Consider the following 22,210-nt stretch of genomic DNA (forward strand, 5'->3'; position numbering starts at 1 on the left):
AGAAGATATTCCATTTGCATCTTTTACCCTTTTTTTTATTATTCCACACCCGCAGAGCCAACAGAGTTATTATTCCATGTGTTTGGAGAACATTAGGGGGGATTACAACCGCTCCTGAAAGAAAAGCCCTCCATCCCTTCAAAAATCCATAATCAGCTTTGGTGGGGCTTTGTTTTCAACTTGTTTATTGGAAAAAGTGTTTTTCCCACAAGTAGGCAGCCCCCCCAGCTGAGGCTCAGTCTTTGGAGCCAACTTGATTCATACAGGAAAACCTCAGAAGGAGGGGCATTATACTGAGAAACATTTTCTTGCACCCTTTCTTTAAAAAGAACATGATTCTAACAGCTCACAGGAAGTGATTGAACCACCTAGATGCTTTAGACCAAGTCGTTTACAGGAGCTGCCTCTTATAATCCGCGTTACCAGTCAGTAATGAGGATGCATTTGATGATCGTGCAGCTGCGAGAACCCTCAAATTAACACAATCAAAGCTGTTTTTCCACCCTTAAATTCTGAAGGAAACATTGAAACCCCCCTCCAGCAGCACATTTGTTGGCCTTTGTTGTCCAGCCTACTTTTGATGCGATTTGAGGCTTTTCTTGTTATCACCTTGAAAGTTCAGGTACCACACCTAATGTGCACACACACACTAACACTTATGATTACAGACCCCCCCTGTAGCTGCAGCCTCCCACTTTCCTCCTGCTAGTCTTCACTTTCAGAAGAGGGGATAATTACAGGGATCACAGAGAGGCGTGAGAGCGACTTGATGACATACAAGAATCCTCCAGCATAACTTTCTCTTTGTGTGGCGGTGAGAGTGAGAGAGATCGCGGCGTGTAGGTTCGGCAATGACATGGAGTCCGTGTGCATGTGCACGAGGGTGTAGAGTTTCCTGCTTGTTGTTAACCTGACAAGACAAAAGTCACATCATCCACCCAGCACTTTGTCCTGGATAAGAGTAACCATAACGCCCTGTCATTTCCCCCACCTCCCCCCGGCGCTCCAGCTCCAGTTCAGCTTCCTGTATCTGCCAAAAAAGTCACAACTTTGACTTTGGTCCAGTTTTGTTCAATATTGATTCAATTGAGACAGAAGTGCTTCCTGTAGGTTGGACACCTGCAGCTGTTGCCTTGCAATCAGTGCTCAGGGAGGAAATGGCGCTGGTGTCGTTGCTGAGTTCTGATTAGAGATCAGTGAGTAATTACTGGCCTAAAGATCAGACTGGTGCCGGTTGCGCCACAGCTTGAACGCTCCGGCGTCTTATCTTTATGAGCACAGGCCTCCGGGAGGGGCACAGGGGAGTGGAGTGGGAACACTGGGAGGAAGAGCGAGTGGGTTGGGTTGGGTTGATGCAGGGTGGGCAGCGTACGAGCCGGCTGTGGTGGGTCTCTGATGTACAGATGTGCTTTGTAATCCTGTGTGTTTTTCTCTCTTTAGTTCATGGATCATCTCTGTCTCTGGTCTCCAGCACATCTTCCATTTACTCCACTGTAAGTACACAAACTTTAATTATACTGTGTGACAAAACAAAGCATTCAGCTTTTTTATGGTTTCAGTATGACACAGCTTCTGCGCTGTATTTTCATTTGAGGGAGCAAATTCATTCTCTTCACCTTTCTCAGCTCTATTGCTGCTATTAAATGAATTAATAAGTAATAGAATATTTTTAGGAACAGGAAAATTTGTTACGTCCATCCAGATATATGAAAACGAGTCAGGACAGCCCACATAAAGACGGAGACCTATCGCATTGTGCTCCTCCCTCTGTGGGTGGGGGTTTACTCACCTGGGCAGGTGTTACGCACAGGCCGTCGCGCAGACGGCAGATATCAGCACTGGCTGACTGACAGGCTTCAGATCTGACAGGAGGAACAGAGAGAGAGAGAGAGCAGGCAAAATGATGGCGACTTTATCCCTGACGGGGACCATCACATCCTGGCAGCAGACGGTAGGGATGAGGCCGTTAGCAGGTAGATTGATGCGCCACATAAACAAAGTGTGGCAGTAAGCGAGTAAACATCAGTTAATTCTCATGCAACAGTCAATTTTCTTCAACTAAATACTCGAGTTCAGAGACAAACGAGTCTCTCCTCGGTGTCGTGATGCTGGAAAGCTCATTGGATGAAATGGTCCAATGGAAAGTTTACTAGTTCTTTTTCATGTGCAGGTTTGTGCTGGAATTTTCACCATAGTGAGATTTCTGTTTTGTCTGTGGTGCCTTCAGACTGATTACAGTCTACTGATGGCGTGCATGATTGATCCACCATGTGTGAACAGATGCTTCCTGCTCATGTCACAGAACACTCCCATTTAACGTTCAGCGGCATAAAAAAATGTTTTTACAGCTGCCTAAGATGTTGGGGCTCCTATAGGCCTTGAAAAATTATTATTTATTAGAAATCACCCTTGACATTCATGTAATCTTTCTTCAATTGATCCTCTTGTACCTTCTATGTGTGTGTCTAGTTTCCCATATAAGAGCCACGAATGAGGGGCCAGTTTTAACTGACCAGCGGCGGCTTTTTCATTTTTACAGGAATGTCAATTAAAAAAAACAGGCAATGTGATGCATTTTTAGCTGTGTGTTTACATGTAAACATGGGTGTTGCGTGTTTTGGTGGGTTCGTGCGAGCGTTTGTTTTGCCTGCTCACAGCCTGTGTGTATTTTTCTGCTTGTCCCATCTTACTATTGTTTAGCTGTGGAGAAAATAGGACACACACACACACACACACACACACACACACACGCCTCAGTAAAATGCCTTCAGGAGGGTGTCTCTGTTTGACCAGATCCATTACACCAGTCTCTTCCACAGTGTATAAAGCCCGTCTCCATGGAGATAATGGCTCAAACAGGAAGCCCGAAATACTCTTTGTGATTACAGCCTGTCAGAAATGTCTCTAATGGTTTTTTCTCCCTCTTGTGTTTGCTTTTACAGAATGAGGAGAAGTCTCAGTCGGAGGTAAGCTCCAAGCCGCCACGCTGTGTTTTCTTTGGCCTTTCATTTTCTGGGTGCCAACTTGTTGGGACATAGGGGGATTTTTACAGTAACTCGTGTGAGTGTGACCCTGTAACGGGCTCTCATGAACACCTGTGTACGCCCGCGTGTCTGTTTTTATCTGTTGCGTTACCTAAATGCATCAGCGCTCCCATGTTTGCTGCTACGTTATTTGTCAGGATGTGTGCACATGAATGTGTTTGATATAACTGGGAAGGTGCGTGTGCTTTTTCTTGCCGTTGTTTTTGATGTCACGGTATATTACGTCCGCAGATCCGTAAACTGCGTAGAGAGCTGGACGCTTCCCAGGAAAAGGTTTCTGCCCTGACGACACAGCTGAGTGCCAATGTAAGGACAAACATGCAAAGCACGCACCCTCTCGTGCACGATTCATTCCAAGTGAGAATGGGCCTGAGGTGTGACGCATCTCAAAATGTATTTACTTATATTCTGATGGTGGTCATTAGCTTAGCAGGTAGCTTGTCAACCCAAATGAAATTTACTAATAGTTAACATTTTGGGGGGGGATTACAGAAACAACAAATTCTGAAAATGGTATTATTTGTTAGATTTTAGTGTTTCAATAAAAAAGAAGATATTTAGTCATGCGACCAACTGGTGTCACAGAATAGATAACAAAGATCATATTTTGTTCTTGTGATCCTGATTATCTTCTATCAGAAAGCAAAGTAGAGAAAATCATTCCTGCCCTCAAAAAAGTAAAAAAAAAAAAAACCCCTTTGGGGTTTTCTCTTGCTCAAGGATATTTGCAGAGATGATACATGATCCAACAAGAGCTCTTTACACAGGAAGGTGTAATTCTACATTTGGCAGAACTATCAGAAAATCTCTTAAAGTGTCTCCAGTCGCGCTCCTTTCTGCTCTCCTTCCGTCTGTGTTGCACAAGTCTCGCCACGCTCCGCTTGTAATCTGCAGCCAGCGCTGCTGGTTCGAGTCTGGTACACAGACATGGAAGGACGGCGCTGGTGTTTGATTACAGCACAGTCACGTCTCGGCAGACTGCCGAGGGACCGTCCCAGATGTGGACTGGAGATTTACAGCAAAGGCGCCTCGGTGCAAGAAGGCGTGCTGCGAGTGTTGACAAACACCGAAAGAACATAGTTGATGGTGGGGGCGGTGAGGAGACGGGAGGGGCTGTGGTCGAACATTTGATAACATGACAGGACGATGAATTGTCTGAACACACCTTGATGGCCTCAAGGCAGAGAAACGTAGCCTGTCTGCTGCTTACTCAACTCTCTCCCACACTTCCTTCAGGGATCAGAAAGATTATACATGTAAAGAGGAACATAATACAATGATCAATGTTTGCTATCGCCGAACAAAAGTGTGTGTGGGTAACTAAACTTACCAGAACTCATGCAGAACTTAAAAACCCACGTTTTTAAAGTCGTTTGGTCAATTTTAAAAGCGTTCATGTTTCTCTTACAGGCTCACCTGGTGGCCGCGTTTGAACAGAGTCTGGGCAACATGACCATAAGACTGAAGAGTCTCACGCTGACAGCAGAACAGAAGGTGAAAGCAGCTTCTTTTTTGCGAAACATCTTGCATCATCAGACTTGCATCATTTGGTTGACCTTCGTCTCGCTGCAGGACTCTGAGCTGAATGACCTCAGGAAGACCATCGAGCTGCTGAAGAAGCAGAACGCTGTCGCCCAGGCCGCCATCAATGGTGTCATCAACACGCCCGAACTGGTGCCTAAAGGAGACAAGACGGGTACAGACACACTGCAAACATGCAGAGCTCTGTGATAATTGGAGAACAAACACTCAGTACTGACTCTTCTGTCTAATTCCCTCCCCAGCTGGGAGCAACGGCAGTCAGCAGCAGCAGCAGAACCAGCAGCCTGACCTGCGCATCAGGAGGCAGCACTCCTCCGACAGCGTCAGCAGCATCAACAGCGCCACCAGCCACTCCAGCGTGGGCTCCAACATGGACGCCGACGCCAAAAACAAGAAAAAAAACAAGAAGAACTGGGTAAGATGAGACGATTTGAAACAGTCGCCCTGCGATGCTGGTTTGTTGTTCTTTTTAATGTTTTTTATGTGTCATATGTTTGGGTTTCTCTTCTTCAGGCTTCTTTCACTGGGGACAAGGTGAATACCAACCCTAGACTCATTCTGAACACTGAGTGTTTTTAGTGCCTTCAGGTTAAAGAAAATCAACGGTCAAAGCGATCATAATTTGACCAGAAAGCACTAAAGCACTGCCCACCAACTGGTGTCAAATCCTCATTCGCTGTTTTCAATCATACAACAAAATCTGACACAGTCGTATTCACAACTTCTCATTTCTTTGCTGCTGAAAGGCATTTTTGTGCACCGGAGGACAAGTCGTGTCAGATGATGAAGTAGGCAGCTGTTTGTCCGCTAGATTGAGCTGATGTTGTGGTAGCTGACTGTGTTATGACAGTGTGCTATTATTATTATAAAGTCAAAAATTTAACTGCACTTTTCTTTAAAAATGACACTCATATCTGTCCAAAATCCAGTCTTTATAATCCTGCAGCTACTAAGGTTCAGATTGTTATTTCAGCCAGTTTATTAGGTGAGACCAAATTAATATATAGTGAATGATGTGAGTAGTGTAAAGATTTATGACTTTATAATATCAAAGAATCAGTTTCTGCCCCCTCCCTTGTTCCTGACAGCTGCTGGCATTTGATCCTGATGTTGAATTTTAGGGCGGAATTACAAGACATGGACTCGTGTAGAGTTTCCTGCAGCAATAATAAACAACCCTCCTGCGTGCGTGTGTGTGTGTGTGTGTGTGTGTGTAGAGGAAGCTCTTCCACACAGGTGCACTATGGGTGATGTAGAGTGTATAGGGGCTGTATGTGCCTGAGAGTGTGTAATGGATCATGAAAGAGTAGTGCTTCACGGTGGTCGTAATGCAGCATTAGACCCCTTCAGTCCCGTAGAAGTGTCCGTGTTTAATCTGTCCCTCCATAACACATTAACGCACCCTGAACCCATATGAACGTGTCCTGTTTTGTCTCTCTGTCTTCCTTTGCTTCGCTTTATGATGCAGGTCTATGAGGTAAGAATGGTACGCTGTATGGGATGAAAGAAGCTGCCTAACCCTGTGCTTTTCTTTAGGTTACTAACCTCTGTCTTCTGCCCACTGTCCCCTGTTTCTTATTCCCTGAAAAGCTGCTCTCTTGACACCTGAGCCAGCTGTTGAAAAGAATAATCCATCTGAAAATATTTAACACAGTCAGAAAGTAGCATGCTAACATATGTTTTGTGTTTTGTCTTTGAAAAGACTTTTTCTCCAAACACAAAAACATGAATCTTTTATGCATTAAATATTTGTGGTGGATTCTTCTTCAAACTCACAACCCCTGCCGAAAGAACAGAGGAAGTGAATTCCACAAGGTTTTACTAGTTTGCATGTTTAAATATGGCTCCTCGTTTTCGCTTTACAAAATGTCCAAGCAAAAGTGGAGGCAAATGCATATCAGTTTACATGCACGTGCTGAATCTAAAGTGATGACTTTTGCTGAAAACGCTGAGCCATGAGTAGGTTATAAATCAGAACCCAAACTATTAGAATTCTTTCTGCCTGACTCACTTGCACTTTTTAACAGCTTTTCTCCTCCACCCTCCCCAGCACCCCACTCCCCTCACTCTCTGAGGTGTGTTTTTCACAATAGTTCTCTCACCATCTTTGTCCATTTTTGTTGTATCTTTGCAGCTGCGCAGCTCTTTCAAACAAGCATTCAGCAAGAAGAAATCTCCCAAGTCTGCGTCCTCTCACTCCGACATCGAGGAGATGACCGACTCTTCCTTGCCCGCCTCCCCAAAGCTGCCTCACAATGGCACCGGAGCCTCCGGACAAATGCTCAGGAACACACACTCTAACTCCATGTGCGTAAACCTCAAGACTGCAAATGAATAAAAATACTTGCGTTAATAACTCGGTGTTAATAGTTGACATGACGGTGTCTGGACAGATTGTCCGAGTGTTTGGACAGCGAGGCAGAGACGGTGATGCAGCTGCGCAGTGAGCTGAGGGAGAAGGAGATGAAGCTGACGGACATCCGCCTGGAGGCTCTCAGCTCGGCTCATCAACTGGACCAGCTCCGGGAGGCCATGAACCGCATGCAGGTCTGCACACACAATTTAAATCAGCTTCAATTAAAAAGTTGGAGAATAAAATAGCTCCATAAAACTGGCTTATTAGTTCAAATAAAGAGGTACGTTAGGATGCTCCCAGGATGTATCTTTGGGCAGGAGTAAGGAATCTGGGACAGATTGCACTCCTCACATCTTACTGGTTCTCCACTTTTGTCATCCATCGTAGATCCTTTTCAGATAAACATCTGTTTGTGCTCATTAACTTTATCTGCAGCTGGAGATTGAGAAGCTGAAGGCAGAAAATGACCGACTGAAGGTGGAGAATCAGGGCAGCAGAACCGGCTCCCAGGTCTCCATCTCATCTTCTCCTCCCCCTCACGCGCACAGCCAGGTCCCGGGAACAGGGCCAGGGCTCCCCCAGCACAGCCTCAACCTCACCACCAGCGAATCCACCAGCCTGGGTAAGACAGCATTGACGTGACAGGAGGAACTGCAGAGATATTGTTTATTAAAGGAAAAAGACGAGTTAGTGTCTGCTTTTTTTCTCGGGTCAGACATGCTGCTTGATGACACTGGTGGCGAAGGAGGGATGAGGAAGGAAGGGCGACATGTGAAGATGGTTGTCAGCCTGGACGAAGACAGCACATGGACAGAGGTGAGACCTCTTGTCGTTGAAGATGTATTCTCTTTCACTCCAGCTGGAATATTTCGAGCCATGTTTTCATCTTTAGTCGTAAAAGTTCCACCCATGCTGCCTGTACAGGTGTGGCTTAATAATTTAGTGTGACATGTGACCTTCCACGAAAACGCCCAATAGGATAGAAAACAATGACATCATAATGAGATTAACAATTCCAATCAATCACATCTCAGGCTGAACTTTCCCTGAACGTTTCCCTGACCTCCACACCCTTCTATGTTCCGCACAGGAGGGCCGGCCTCGTCATTTTCTGATTGGCTGCATTGGTGTGAGCGGGAAAACAAAATGGGACGTCCTGGATGGAGTGGTCCGACGCCTTTTTAAGGTAAGGAAAAGGGCTCAATATGATGTCAGTATTGTTGATATATTTTTTGTCTGTCACAGAAACATTTATTACATTGAGAGTTTGTGTCTCATTGGCAGGAGTACATCACCCACGTGGATCCGATGACGCAGCTGGGTCTGAGCTCTGACAGCGTGGAGGGATACAACATTGGAGAGATCCACCGACCCAGCAGCACCAGCGCTGCACACATGCCGGAGCTGCTGCCCTGCGGCTACCTGGTGGGAGACAGCAACACCATCAACATCCAGCTCAAAGGTGACTCACTGGAAAATGCAGTGTTAATAAACACAATTGACAGGAAAACACATCTGGGCTGGACACGTCTGTGACTTGTGTGGGTTCAGGTGTGAGCAGCGACAACGTGGACTCGCTCGCGTTTGACACTCTGATCCCGAAGCCGATGCTGCAGCGGTACGTCTCCTTGCTGAAGGAGCACAGACGCGTCATCCTCTCAGGACCCAGCGGCACGGGCAAGACCTACCTGGCCAATCGGTTATCTCGACACTTGCTGCTAATGGAGGGCCGACCCTTGACCCCCCACGCCGTTGTCACTTTCAACGTAGACCACAAGTCTGGCAAGGTAAAACATACACAAACAGGTTCAAAACATTTAATTTTAAACAATTGTAAAAGTATTATGGGGACTTTCCTCTCCGATAACAGTCCTGAGTGGATGGTGGATGATAATCTTTATTTTTGCATAAACTTTCTTTCTAAATACTATAAAACATCTTCCTGATTAAAATATTTCACTGTAGGAGCTGCGCCAGTACCTTTCAGGTTTGGCTGAGCAGTGCAGTGGTGTCCCGGGGGCAGAGAGCCCCCTGGTGGTCATTCTGGACAACCTACACCACGTCAGCTCACTCGGAGAGATCTTCAACGGCATCTTCAACTGCAGCTACCAACACTGGTTAGTTCAGACTTTACAGTGGTCATTTAAAATATGTTCTAGTGCCTCGTTTGTTAACAGTTGTTACTCCGACAGTGTTGTTTTGCTGTCCTAAAATCTCATTCAGTGGCTGAAAAATCCAGGTTTTTTGTTTTTTCTTATTTGCAGTCCTTACATTATTGGCACTATGAGCCAAGCCACATCATCTGCCCCCAACCTCCAGCTTCACCACAACTTCAGGTAAACCACCCACCCACTCTCCCTCCTGGAGGAAGTTTGGTTCTGTGGGTGTAGCTGAACTTTTTCCCCCAAATTCTGAATGTACCTGTGTGGTCTGTAATCAGGTGGGTGCTGTGTGCCAATCACATGGAGCCAGTGAAAGGCTTCCTCGGCCGCTACCTAAGGAGGAAGCTGATCGAGATGGAGATCAGCAGCAGAACTCGCAGCTTGGAGCTAGTTAAGATCATCGACTGGATCCCACGAGTTTGGCACCATCTCAACCGCTTCCTGGAGACACACAGCTCTTCTGATGTCACCATCGGTAGGAGGAACTATGCGATTTGTCAGCAGTAACTTTTGGTTTAACGCAGCATCTTACCGGTCTTCTCTGTGGCACGCAGGACCTCGTCTCTTCCTGTCCTGTCCCATGGATGTGGAGGGATCCCGGGTTTGGTTCACTGACCTGTGGAACTACTCCATCATACCCTATATGCTTGAGGCTGTACGAGAGGGACTGCAGGTAGTGTGAATGTGCATTAATCTGAAATATAACGAGATTCTTTAGTTTCTCGAGTGTATCTGTAATCCTGTCCCTTTCTGTAGCTTTACGGTCGCAGGGCTGTATGGGAGGACCCTGCTGCCTGGGTGATCGACACTTACCCGTGGTCGGCCAGCCCCGCTCTGACTGAATGGCCCCCACTGCTGCAGCTTCGCCCAGAAGATGTGGGTTTTGATGGCTACTCTGCCCCACGAGAAGGAGTCAGAAAAGAGCTGCCTCAGAGCGACAGCGACGCAGATCCCCTGGTGAGTAGAAATAAATGGCATGGACAGCGGCGGTGGACAACATCAAGTAACCTCTTTCTTAAAGCAACTTCGAGTCAACACACTTAACCTCATACCTTCACCACACTAAGCGCTGTTTAATCCTACAGATGAACATGCTCATGCGTCTGAAGGAAGCAGCGACATCATCCAGCCCGCAGAGTTACGACAGCGACTCCAATAGCAACAGCCACCAGGACGACATCCTGGACTCATCGCTGGAGTCGACCTTGTGATGACACAAAAACCGAGCACAAGTTTTGTTTTGTTTTTTTCCTCATACAAAACTGTTCAGGCTGTGAGAACGAGTATGATTTCATGCCACAAAATCCAGCCACCTTAACTTTGGGTGCGGGTAACCCAAATATTTAAACAAGAAAGAACAGGCAACACAGGTTTCTACTGCACTGCGCTGTGTTGTGTTTTTATTTGTTTTACTCACCACTGTGGCCCATAGTTCCTCTGTCAGGAATAGACAGAATAAAAGCACACTGCCTGTTAGTCATCTGAGGTGTCTTCATTGCGTCATCACCATGTGATCACCAAGAGTACTCCGCTGACCTGGAGGGACGCATCCTCAGGCAAGAGTCACTAACGCTGGTGGGGATCAGCTGTAGTGCATCCGAACTGCCTGAAGGTGGCGATACAGTATCAGTGGGCACAGATGAGCCGCTTTGTGCTCGAGACGTGAAGGATGGAGGATCAAATCAAGCCTGAGGGAATATTACTCATGTGCTGATACCTTCAAGAACGTGCATTTGTCAACATCCATGATGGTCAAAATTTAAAACCACTCCAACTGTTTCATCAAGACAAATCACAGGCATTTTTCCCATCGTTGTGCTTTCCTGAAGTTAATCAATAGATTTGTGTTTGAATATGAGCTGTTACTCACAGTTTACCCACAGATTGTGCCAGATATTCATATCATAACATAACCAGTGCTCAGTCAGACCTGGTGGCTTTGAGGCTCACTGTTGTGAAACTGGTTTTCATCCAGACTCGAGTTCCTTTAAATTCAAACATTTCACTGAAGAAACAACACACAGACCTGGAAACACTGTCTGATATGAGAAAATGATTAAGACCACTGGGTCTTTAACACTCGCATGTTTAGATTTCTCCTTTCAATGTTGATTATATTAATTATATCATTTCATAGTGATACGTTTGCATTTCATACTTTGTCAGCAAATAACCTCCGTGATCTCCATACACATTGGCTCAAACAGGCTTTTGTAGCACAAATATTGGTGCTGGACTGTTTTTTACAATCAATGCCTTACTCTTTTCTGTGCATTAGCCATTTCTGTACTCTTCTAGATGGCTGTAAAGTGAATAGGGCTCAAAGTCGACCCTCCTGGAGGAGTGGCGTCGACCTCTCGTCATATCAAACACTAAAGCTGTGGCTTTGAGACGTGAATGAGAAGCAGGACTTTGGGTGTCAGAGTAAATATGAACGCATGTATGGCTCATCAGTGTAAATATTTGGGCTGCCGGCATGAAAGAATCCATAAATGTTTTCACGTTTGAATCGAGAATGTTTCGGGTTGACTGGATGACGAAAGTTTAGGAAGATTTTATACATCGTCCTCTGCAGTCACCATATTTGTAGTCTGGCTTTATCATCTGATTTGTGATGAACTGTCAATTATGCTCAAATCATTTTAACTAATGTAAATGCTGCTTTGTTTATAGTGACAAAATCAAAGTTAAGAAAATATAAAGGTCTTTGTGGGTGAATGGTCATGTCAGCAGTTTGACATCTTTTCTTTTTAAAGCCGTTTTAAAAAAGCTTTATTTTTTTCCTTAAGTCTCATCCCCCCAGCCAGCCGGGGTCATGAAACATTGTTTTTGTTACCGATCCTATGCAAGATGTCCCAACAGAAGCCCAAAGCTGACTGTGCTTTTGCCCCCCCCCAGAGATTTTTTAGCACTGCCGATACAGCAAGAACAGACCTGAGATGTTTGTAACCATATTTATGGAAGTCCTCCTGCTATGTTCCCTGTAAGCACAAAACGAGACCATCATGCGTGTAACACCCGTTAGGAGGTGTAGCTATCGAAGCATTTGACCGTTCCATTTATTACACACTACGAATGTTTAGCCTTCTTTGATATGTAAATTTTATATGTAACATAACTTTGTAAATAGTTGATTATCTTGCATTTTGATGACTTTTTTTCTAGACTATTTGTAACAGTACTTGAAAAAGGAGTATTTTGTGTACAGTCTCTTTACATCAGAGCGGATTGGTGCTCTTTGTCTTTACTGGTCTGTCTAGGACTTTGGGGGATTAAATCTATCACTGTATTAGTCTTAAATTATTGTGATTCAATAAATTTATTATTTATGATCTAATGATGTTGAGGTTTCATCAAAACTGCAGATGTCTGAAATGCTTTACAGTTTTATTTGGCATTTTGATACAAACGGGTGTGAAATTAACATATATACAGCACATAATACAACATACTTATTAAACAAATCCATATAAATTATTAACGAAATAGCTACATTTTTCATAAACAACTCTATTAATGGTCAAGGTAAAAGAAAGTCAATATTCTTGGCATAAAATTTCCATACAAAATTGTACAAAATCGAGTACAATCGACCAAAGCTGTGCAAAACAGCAAAGTGTGTCAGAAAGTCTGTACAGTGCGCATGCGCCGATGAATCGACCAACGTTATCGGAACCTTTTTCTTTGAGTCACGGACGTTTGTGGGGGGTTTGTTCCAGCGTGGCAGCTTCTGGCTAATTTGTTCACAGCTTTATGAAATCGAACACTGAGGGTAATCTCTGCAGGTGTTTTAATACGTTATGAAACCGTTATTTCTTCCTCGTCTGACTCTGAGAAGTCCGAGTGTTTACTGGAGAGAGACGGAGAAGAGATGATGGACCCCGCCACCCTGGAGCGCTCTCTTCTAAACACATCTTCCTCGTCGTCCTCTTCGTCAGCGGAACTCTTCTTGCCGACGTCACTCAGGTCTGGATGCGGATTGGCTTTGGTGGGGAGCGTCTGTTCGCGGCAGCCCCCTGACGACAGCAGCTCGCGCTCCTTGGAATTCCTCCACTTCATTCGGCGGTTCTGGAACCAGATTTTCACCTGAATAGCAGAAGAAGAATGTCGGCGTTGAGCGGATCAGGAAAGCAGAAAATGCGTCCTTACGCACAAATTACGCACGAGAATCGAAGCGTCTGAAGTAGGTGCGCACTCTTACCTGAGAGTCTTTCAGGCCGAGTTTAGAGGCCAGTTTCTTTCTGTCGGGTTTGCTAATGTATTTCTGTTTCTGGAACATTTTCTCCAAAGCTTTGCGCTGCACGTCGGAAAACACCGCCCTCCTCAGCATCCCTCGGCGGGGCTTCCCTCTGGCGGCCAGGGGCCATGAAAAAGTTCCGGGGATGGGAACCACAGATGATGACGCTGCCAAATAAACAGAAGAGTGGTTGTTTTAGATTTAAGTAATAAAAAATTCTTAACATTAAACGGCAGAAAAATTGCTTGTTAATCTTTATTTTCGTGAAAACTGAGCGCGGAAATGAGCGAAGTGAAATGAGACCATTTCTTTTGCAGGCTTCAGGCAGTTAGTGTTGGAAGTTTTCTCTTTCTGGAACTGTGCAATACGTCTCCGTTTTGAGTGAAATGGCACGAGGTGACTAATTAGCACATTGGCCGGTCCCCAGGCGCATTGGTATGGTAAAGAGGAGGCATATCCTTTAAGGAACCCGGTGAGGGCGGATAGAGGAGTTAATAAAGCGTGAACGGTAATTGTGTAGTAATGAACTAACGCAGAAAAGACTCTGGACAGGCGGCGAAGGCCATATATTATCGCAACAAAAGGAGATTTACACTTTCAAACTAAACACAACTGCATACCAGAATACTGATGCTCGGTGGGGGTAGTGAAGGGTTGGAGGATTTTTTTTTTTCTTCGTGCCTTCAAATCATTTTCATTAAATGAACACGAAAAGCTATTCAGGACATTGGAGTTGTTTTGTTGAGGCATTCAGCTGAGCCCATGAAAAGGCTCCTCCATTATGATTTGCCTGAATGAAAGCGCGGACTAGCGACTTTATAGACTTTTCTAAGAGATTATTCTTTATATCAACTCGTTGATTGGCCCGCTTGAAGAATAGAGGAACGTTTAGGGCACAGAGAGAGTGAGGATTTGAGGTCAGTGCCATCGGATCCTCTCATCCGTGCAGGACGAAGGGGTAAACCTTCCCCCAGCAGAGAGTTTGGTACACTCGGACTTTTGTCAACTCGGGCCACTTTACCTCTCTACGCTGATGCCACCGGACGCCCCCTGACTGTAGCTGCCCCGCGGCCGCAGCAGAATCAGGAACAACGACGCTCTATGTGGTCTTGTGAGAATATTGAAAACACTCAATAGCGCCTAATAGGGAAATTAGTGCATGACTGGTTCACGCCTTTGCCCCCACCCTGGTAAAAGTCAGTCTCCAGGGTATGTGGGTGGTTCGCCCGGTGGGAGCTGACCAAATTGGTCACGGTTCTGAAAGCTTTGTTGACCGCCGTAGCGGCCCAGTGGCCCCCCGGACGCTGTGGGAAAACGCGGTTCGAGGGAAATGCCAAAACGCCCCCCAATGGGAAGCATGGGAGAACACAACTGGCCAACCCGCCTCAAATTTAGAGCGTGACGATTTGGGATAATTGGTTAATTAGGGGGTGGGTGGGTCCGGGCAGGGCCCAGAGCCAACGGGTCCCCATTAATAAGACAGTGATTTCTTCTTTTCTAGTAAAAAAAACAATCTATGACGGGGTGAGAGTGTTTTACATTTAAATGCAATTAGCTGAAACATCCTTCTAAAGACTGCAGAGATGTAGCCAAAAAGGCTGAAGGGACTCCTACCTGGTAAATAAGGCGTCCTGAAGATGGGGTGAAAGTTTCCGTCAAAGCAGGGGATGGGGATGGTCTTTGAGTGCAGGCTGTGGATTACAGGCGGTGCACAAGTCGCTGCAAAGAAACACAAATGTTAAAAACACCGCGGGACGAGGACAAAAAGAGGTATCAAATAAGTGAATTTAAAGAGAGGACCACATGTCTGAACTCACCGCTCTTTGGTGACGGGGCGAGGATGGCGCTCACGCCAAACTTGAGAAAAGTTGGATCCTTGCTGCTCGGTAGTGACGTTTTAGGTGAGCACGAATCGTGCGTCATCGCGTTCGCGCCGCTGAAGGACACTGTGTTAGTGGCTGTCGGAAGTGAGGCGCTCGTCGTTGGGACAGTCCGGTTTATGAAGGCGGCGGGGCGGCTTATCCGCAGCAGGTCCTCCACTAGGAAGCTGGAATGCGTTGGGAAGACGGACGGCAGCGTGTGCTGGAGCGGCAAAGCGGCGGCGGGCCGGTAAAGCCCCGGGTAGAGGGCAGGAGGCGCGATAACACTTGGGATCATCATGGTCCCGTGTAGAAATTTATCAAGTGTGAAATCTGAGATACTCCGTGTGACAGTCTGGAGAGAATCACTCGTGCGATGGCAGCTCACTCCTCTGGTTCGTTCACTCTGGGGAGAGTAGTTTTATAGCCGCCTGCCCCCCCACGGACTTCAGCTCAGTGCTGACAGCTTCAACAATAGGGCTCAACAAAGTTCTCCACATGGGTCGCTTTCATGCCACATCCCCCGGGCCGCTGATTGGCCCGAGGACGCAATTTATGATTGCATTAGACTTCATAAGCAAGCAACACACCATGTCCCCCACAAAAGAGCCCCAGTCATCAATTTTGCATGTTGACCACTTTCTTTTCAATTTGTTTTGTTTGGCAGAGGCAACCGGCCTAATTAAAGAGCAATCTTTACAGATTCACTCATTAAAAGGAGGGCTTTTAATGAGTACTCTTAAAGAAGAAACATTATTCTTATCCATTCAGGGAGTCTTTCTGTTGGGATATAAAAAAAATACGCTCGTTAAAATGCTAAATTATTCTTTTATTCCTTTTCAGGGATGCAAACATAAGTACCGATTGATAAAATAGACCAAACGTTCCACTCTTAATATAAGACTCTTGTCTGAGAAAAATCTGAAATGTGGCCAAATTGCTCAAGTCATTTTCAACACATTTATACTTAATTGCAACTTTTCTACACTTGCAGACGCTGCGCAGGATCTCAAATGTAAATCAGTTTAAGGGTTTCATTGGATTCTCAACACTCAATCTGGCCCTCGTCATGGAATTATGTCTTAAACGGATTTCTGCTATCAAAACGCTTTAACAGATGTGTTAAATATCACTCTTTTTCTGCACAGGCTTCATTCAGAGCGCGGAACGGCGGCTCAGTGCGCACAGGAGAAGTGTGCGGCCTGAGCCGTGCGCCCGTGATCCTGTTAACCATGAACTAACTGTCACCCTCAGCTGCGGAGGAGGCGCCCCCCTCGGCCTTTCTCTCCTCCACTCACTCGCCTCCGAAAAGCCCAGAGGAATAAAAAAAGCTTTATTTCTAAAGGCGGTTTTGTTCTGCTATTTTAACCGGCTGAATAAAAGTGCATCTGTGATTTGATTTAAAACGCATTCATATGAGCGGACACCGAGACCCCAAATAAAACTCTTATTAAAGCGACTTGGAGCCTGGTAGTCGTGTTCTGTCAGCTTTGCCCATAAAAACCCGTTAAAGCAGCGCGATCAGGCGAAAGCTCTGCGAACAGAAAGGATAAAACCTAATTATCCTTAGTTCGATTAAGAGCCCAGATTAGTTATTTTTGGCTGCATTTAGGTCACCGATGGAGGAATCTTTATAATGTTTTCATTTTTTTTTTTTGTTTTCTCCTGTTGGCCCTTTTCATGTCTCTCTTAAAAACAAAAATAATAATCCTAATGTTAATAGGTTGATGCCTTTACGTTAAAATTGTTTATTAAATACAAAAGATACGTAGAAAACCAACGCCGTTACTTATTTAAGGTTGTTCGTGTTTGTTTTTTTTAAATTAAGACCAACTTTTCTATAGACAAACAAACCTGTTTAAGGCACCCAGCCGGTCCACATTAACCAGTCGACTTTATTCATTTGTGCACGAAGTGAACCAGTCAGTCAGTTTGCATCGTTCAGGATTATCTCAGTAATGACAAGTGCTTCGACATCCATTTAATATCAACCGGCCACAATCCGATAATTAGAAGGGAACGCCTCCGTGAAATGATCCTTTGGAGGCAGCCAGCACTATCAGAGGTGCGTCTGGCCCGTCCGCGCACGACGCACAAACAAGGCGTTGACGCATGAGGCGCTCCTTCACAGCGCAGCTACACCTCCAGCCAGCGACGAGACCTTCAAAGCTTTTTTAAGCTTTTTTATGAGCCCCGTACTCCTTTAACTTGGCTGCCCGAAATCCTCCTTTTGTGCGCGGTAAGCAGATGGTTAGCAGGAAGCATGGGCTGCTCTGGCTGACCGAGACTAATTTCTACGAGCTTTGCAAGCTTTCCACGTCCCCCTGCTCCTTTACCAGGCCCAGATTTTAAAAAAGAAAGAGAAAACAGCTGCCCGTGGCCGAATTAAAAGCCATTAAAAGCACATCTCTGAAATATTACCAGCGCCGACACCCACCCTCTCCTACAGCCCAGAAATAGCAGCAAACTATTAAATATCAGGTTAAAGTTCACACGATGATCATTTCATTCACGGTCCGTCTTTTGAATTCTGGATTTATTAAGCGCTTTTATAGCGCGAGCCACAGTTTTGCAGTATTCATAACTAATCTTTCAACCACTCCATAGGGAATTCCTGATGCTTATCGCTCTAATATTAATTATTTCATGTAATCCAGAATCATTGCATCAATTACGCAACTTTTTAAATTAATTTCGAATTTTCTAGACGCCTGCGCAGTTTTCCGGCTGAATTTGGGAATTTAACCATTGTCTTGGCTCTCTTTCTGCCTCGTTAAGTGAAAGGGGCTGAGTAAATATGTTACCCATGCATGAGAGGCTCTGTATGGACCCTCCCATTGTGCTGCGGGTCCGACAGGTGGTTAACTGTTTATTATTCCCTCATTATTTATCGGTGGCGAGGACGCGCTGCGGAAAAGGGAACTCCCCGTCTTTTCACTTAACTGCGGATGAACAGATTGTGCTGACTGGTTGCAGCCTCGTGTATGTGACACTGGTCACCAGTCCATCCATCTCAGCTGTGGCCAGTTCAATCTGGATTTTGGTGAAAGACACGCGTAATTTCTGTTAACACGTCCCACCCGTCGAGTTAACCGAGTTAACAAGATTCTTTCCAAGTTCAAACTGGTTTTCTCGAAGATTCTTTCCAACTGGTTTGACGAGCAAGAAAGTATTCAATTTTCTTCAAAATTTTGCATGTTACACTTATTTTACTTACCGTATATGTTTCAAATTTTAACCAAGCCAAATATAAGCCAAAAAGGAGCGAATGCTGAACAAGATATCTGTCAATATTCTTATTTCTAAATACTTTTGCAGTTTAGACTTTAATCTCCAAGCAGTAAATTTAAGGCCTCCTATTCATGCCATGGGACGTTAAACAAACATCTATATTGGTTCGGTTTGTGACTGGGCTTCACCTCTGCATCAGCTCCCACTCGGGGTGTTTTGGCCGTGGTTTCACCTCCACTCACCACTGCCAACAAAGGTCCCAGCAGCATCTGGCGCCGGCAGTGCAGAAGCTCCACTCAACACTGAGCGAATTAGCGATGCCCCGAGATTCAGAAGCGCAGTGACAAGCATTAAATCGATATTAACTTTGTATTAAACATGGGCCCCTCCCTCGTGCACAAATGGACTGCGGCCGTATCGGTGCACAAAGCGCTCTGTCTGAACTCTGGCTGCACCTGTTCACTCTCACTCGGCCATGGGAGTTCAACTTCTTAGTTTCACCCCAGGCTCTGCTTTTATCTCTGCTTCACCCCACACTGAAGTCTTTGAGTAGAGCCTTTGTAACTGTCTCTTCTTCACCCCCACATTAATTCAATGAGCGGCAACAACAAGAACCAGGATTTCATGTTTACTTTTTCCAAACAAGCACACGTCTCCAGAGATCCACAGAGAATTTTGCAGCAGAATCCTTCTCTTAAGACAATCGTCTCCCCTTTTTCTGCTGTTCATTTATTAGCAGTTGTCAGTGTAGATGTTGAGTGGGCTCCTAATCCTCTTAAAGTGCATGTTGGTACAGTCTGCATATCATTTTCTCATCTTGGAGAAAGGCCACAGCCCTTTCTATTCACAGGGATTCCTTGTCCTCTTTCAGTGCAGCCACAGCCAAAGGCATTAGCATAATCTGACAACCAATACTATTGTCCATGACCTTGTATGCAAAGTTAATTGCTCATTAATACCAGACAAAACAGAGGGGTGCAGAGGAAGCACAGTGGCCATCTAAATCCTTGTTTAAGATGGTAGCGGCAGGCAGGTGGAACATCCTCCGCCCCACCAACAAACTACCTGAAAGCATTTAAGTCAATTCAAAAATGCACATTTAAATTATTTTTAAAAAATGCATCTGATGCTCACAAATACCAAGACTCAGACTAGTCACCATTGCACCAAAATCTAGTTTTACCAATAAACTACATTCTACAACACACACACACACACACACATCTCCAATTTGTCACAGTGGCTCAGCGTTAATCAATTGTAAATGTATCTCTCTGCATGTTTAATCTCATCTCTACATTAGTTTCACGGACACAGCCCCCCTCCACCCGAGCACCTGGCAGTCTTTTTGGGTAGCGTCATGTAAACACTCACTGCCTCGACGGGTGCCCCGTCTGAGGACCCAAGCGTCTCAGCGCAGCACGGAAAAGAAGGCCGATCGGTGTGGTTGTCAACACCGGTTTAGCTTAGGAGCCCCATCATGACATTAGAGGTGACTCTCCTGCCCAGGCTGACCTGCAGCGCTTGTTTGATAAAGATATAGGTATTGGGGCTAATGTGCGATTATTGTGAAATGAACAGGCAGGGTTCACAAGGCCACCGCGTGCAGCTGCCTAATACTGTCTTTGTGCTCTGCAAGGACAAGTTTGGGTTGTACGATACGGCCACAACGTTGTTTCTGCGTTGCTGGATGGTGCACAAATCAAATGGTCATCAAATATAAAGTCAACAGCAAATGTTGAGACTACTGTTGTTTTCCTGGAGCAAAATTTTGGGTTGTGCAGTTTGTTATTTACTAGGGTTGGTGGCTTGAAGAAGTGTGCGTCTCTGTGGGAGGAGTAACTGTGCAGGGCAGTTGGAGATGAAGGTATGAATGGGAAAAGAAGGGGCTTGGGTGGAGGAGGGGATGCTTGACGGACTTCACTGCCTGTTGGCCCTGTAGCATTGATGCCGTGTTGGCCATATAATCGGATTGCCAGTGGGTGAAAGTGAGCCTGGGTGCTTATGTCAGTTTGCGTCTCGTCAAGCTGAATAATACGCATGGCCAGGGAGTGAAGCGGACGCTTGCCATTGAGAGCTCCCACTACTTGTGGCTAAGCATTTCTAAAAGAGAGAAAAAGCCTCATTGGATTCATATATAATTCTCACTCAAGCGTTTTGATGCATTTGCATAACAGGAGGAAACCAGTGATCTTTTCAGGGGCTGCCTCTGCTCCTGCTGCACCAGGGTGTGTGTGTGTGTCTGCATAAACAAGGCTGGCCACAGCTCTTGCACTTGGCCTCTTCTGATTAATTAAAGACCAACAACAAAAAATAAAACAGGAGATTTAGCTGTTTTCCGCTTCCCACCAAAAACAGAGCTGACAGCAGGGGTGCAGCATTTATGACGCCACAAATGAAAAAAAAAGCTGCCATTGATAATGTGCACCCTGGATCCACCCTGGATCCACCTGTCCCTTTGCTAAATCATCCGGAGTAGATATTTAATTAAATGCAATGGAGTTTTAAACAGATGTCTTCAAAGATCCTCCAACAATTCAGATATTAATTTACCAAGTTAAATGCTTTTCACAAACGTACATTTTATTTTTGCATCCAGACAGAAGGAGCCACAATACAAACATCTGGATCATGTCTCCTTTCTCTTGCCCATTGTAGCTGAAATTAATCAGTGATATTGGTGTTCCTGTGCTCCTTTTGAAAGGAAAATTGTTCAAAAATGCTAAAGAGTGAATAAATGTCTATATTGGACGATTAAACCGTCTAAAGTTCGACTACAATTTGTGGCCCCATCTTGCACAGCAATTGCATAATCACATGACTAATTGTTATGGTTTCTCTAGACAGCCCATGTCCCAGAGATATTTGATATTTGTCCCAGAGACTAAATTCCATCCTCAGTCCCCAGACAGCCATATGACATTTTGATGTGGAGACCAAACATGCCGTCCTGGTTGGAGCTCTCTTTTGGTCTCTGTGTGAGGTGGCATTTCACTGGCATCCAGCAGCAAGAGCCAAAGGGGCCACTAAAGGTGGGTTCAACCCGGATGTGGACTATCAGCCACTCCATTTACTCTGTTCAGACTCTGTGAGGCATGAAGCCCATCGGGATGCTGATGGTCTTTGCTTGTACTGACAACCACCAACCAAGTCACGTACGGCCTTTAAGAGCCAGTGGCCTGTGCTGGTCCCCGTGTGGCCTGTAACTGATCCCATCATTGCATTATGGGGTGTTTAATAGGCCCTCGGTGATGTGACCTTACTTGCACCAGGATTTCTCTGCCCCCTGTCTGTTCTGCAAACCATCACTTGCCTATTGTACCATGAATTATAGTCCAGGTCTGTTAGCAGCCACATTATCTTTAAATCCTGTTTCATATTTAAAACCAGAGCCTGTGTGATAATAATTGTACTTTGCTGTCAGGTGAGCTATCCAGACATGTTATTGGCCTGGACATTTAGGTTTGACCAACCACGTTCAGATTTTTCCATTGTAGTTTTCATCATTCAGATTAGCGGAATTCAATTTCTCTCACAGTATTTTTTAGCTCATCCTTTGCTGGAGTGCCTTCCTGGAGATCTCTACAAAAGCCAAAAATAGCAGGCGGGGGGGTCAGCTACTGCATTGTGACCTCTGCTCTCCAGGGTCAAATGATAAGACACATAAGGTCAAGGAGAACACAAAGGCTGGAGAGAGAGTCCACTCCAAAGACAAGCCGCAGACCAGGAATTTGAAACTTCAGAAAACTCACTTGAGGTAAAGCCTGGTGAAGAATCGT

At 45.3% G+C, this 22,210-nt stretch overlaps 2 protein-coding genes and 2 long non-coding RNA genes across 10 annotated transcripts in view; 2 read left to right on the forward strand and 2 right to left on the reverse strand.

Moving 5' to 3' along the window:
• nav2a (neuron navigator 2a) overlaps window positions 1-12,441 on the forward strand; it is a 70,556-nt gene extending 58,115 nt beyond the window's left edge. For 4 of the 7 annotated variants that reach the window (XM_057012516.1, XM_057012537.1, XM_057012554.1 and 1 more), the window contains 19 exons: window positions 1,441-1,493; window positions 2,943-2,966; window positions 3,276-3,350; window positions 4,455-4,538; window positions 4,617-4,740; window positions 4,829-5,001; window positions 6,721-6,893; window positions 6,980-7,133; window positions 7,378-7,564; window positions 7,658-7,758; window positions 8,033-8,128; window positions 8,227-8,404; window positions 8,494-8,729; window positions 8,908-9,059; window positions 9,207-9,278; window positions 9,383-9,579; window positions 9,659-9,777; window positions 9,861-10,061; window positions 10,190-12,441. In XM_057012516.1, the coding sequence (XP_056868496.1) occupies window positions 1,441-1,493; window positions 2,943-2,966; window positions 3,276-3,350; window positions 4,455-4,538; window positions 4,617-4,740; window positions 4,829-5,001; window positions 6,721-6,893; window positions 6,980-7,133; window positions 7,378-7,564; window positions 7,658-7,758; window positions 8,033-8,128; window positions 8,227-8,404; window positions 8,494-8,729; window positions 8,908-9,059; window positions 9,207-9,278; window positions 9,383-9,579; window positions 9,659-9,777; window positions 9,861-10,061; window positions 10,190-10,315 (2,525 nt within the window). In that variant the 3' untranslated portion in view covers window positions 10,316-12,441. Of the gene's footprint in view, window positions 1-1,440; window positions 1,494-2,942; window positions 2,967-3,275; window positions 3,351-4,454; window positions 4,539-4,616; window positions 4,741-4,828; window positions 5,002-5,099; window positions 5,121-6,720; window positions 6,894-6,979; window positions 7,134-7,377; window positions 7,565-7,657; window positions 7,759-8,032; window positions 8,129-8,226; window positions 8,405-8,493; window positions 8,730-8,907; window positions 9,060-9,206; window positions 9,279-9,382; window positions 9,580-9,658; window positions 9,778-9,860; window positions 10,062-10,189 lie in introns of all 7 variants that reach the window. The other 3 variants (XM_057012506.1, XM_057012527.1, XM_057012542.1) reach the window with 1 other exon arrangement.
• LOC130513705 (uncharacterized) lies at window positions 14-4,700 on the reverse strand. Its single transcript, XR_008946808.1, has 2 exons — window positions 4,210-4,700; window positions 14-1,862 (listed from the first exon to the last, which is right to left on the reverse strand). It is a non-coding gene; the product is annotated as an uncharacterized LOC130513705 (long non-coding RNA).
• A 36-nt stretch (window positions 12,442-12,477) lies between the features above and the next one.
• On the reverse strand, window positions 12,478-19,608 carry dbx1a (developing brain homeobox 1a). The gene is made up of 4 exons (XM_057012585.1): window positions 15,159-19,608; window positions 14,956-15,060; window positions 13,306-13,508; window positions 12,478-13,190 (listed from the first exon to the last, which is right to left on the reverse strand). The coding sequence occupies exons 1-4, from the start codon at window positions 15,499-15,501 to the stop codon at window positions 12,903-12,905; spliced, it is 939 nt and encodes a 312-aa protein (XP_056868565.1). The 5' UTR covers window positions 15,502-19,608; the 3' UTR covers window positions 12,478-12,902.
• Window positions 13,053-13,582, forward strand: LOC130513694 (uncharacterized). Its single transcript, XR_008946804.1, has 2 exons — window positions 13,053-13,287; window positions 13,395-13,582. It is a non-coding gene; the product is annotated as an uncharacterized LOC130513694 (long non-coding RNA).
• Window positions 19,609-22,210: the final 2,602 nt, after the last annotated feature.

Source organism: Takifugu flavidus, chromosome 2 (assembly GCF_003711565.1).
Source record: "Takifugu flavidus isolate HTHZ2018 chromosome 2, ASM371156v2, whole genome shotgun sequence".
NCBI classification, from domain to species: Eukaryota; Metazoa; Chordata; class Actinopteri; order Tetraodontiformes; family Tetraodontidae; genus Takifugu; species Takifugu flavidus.

Excerpts from the sequence above, each read along its gene's own strand:
- dbx1a (XM_057012585.1), bottom strand. The coding sequence starts at position 15,501 with ATGATGATCCCAAGTGTTATCGCGCCTCCTGCCCTCTACCCGGGGCTT. Across the intron at positions 15,061-15,158 it reads CGCCCCGTCACCAAAGAGCG|CGACTTGTGCACCGCCTGTA; the intron begins GTGAGTTCAGAC and ends GTTTCTTTGCAG. Across the intron at positions 13,509-14,955 it reads CAGGACGCCTTATTTACCAG|CGTCATCATCTGTGGTTCCC; the intron begins GTAGGAGTCCCT and ends TTTATTTGGCAG.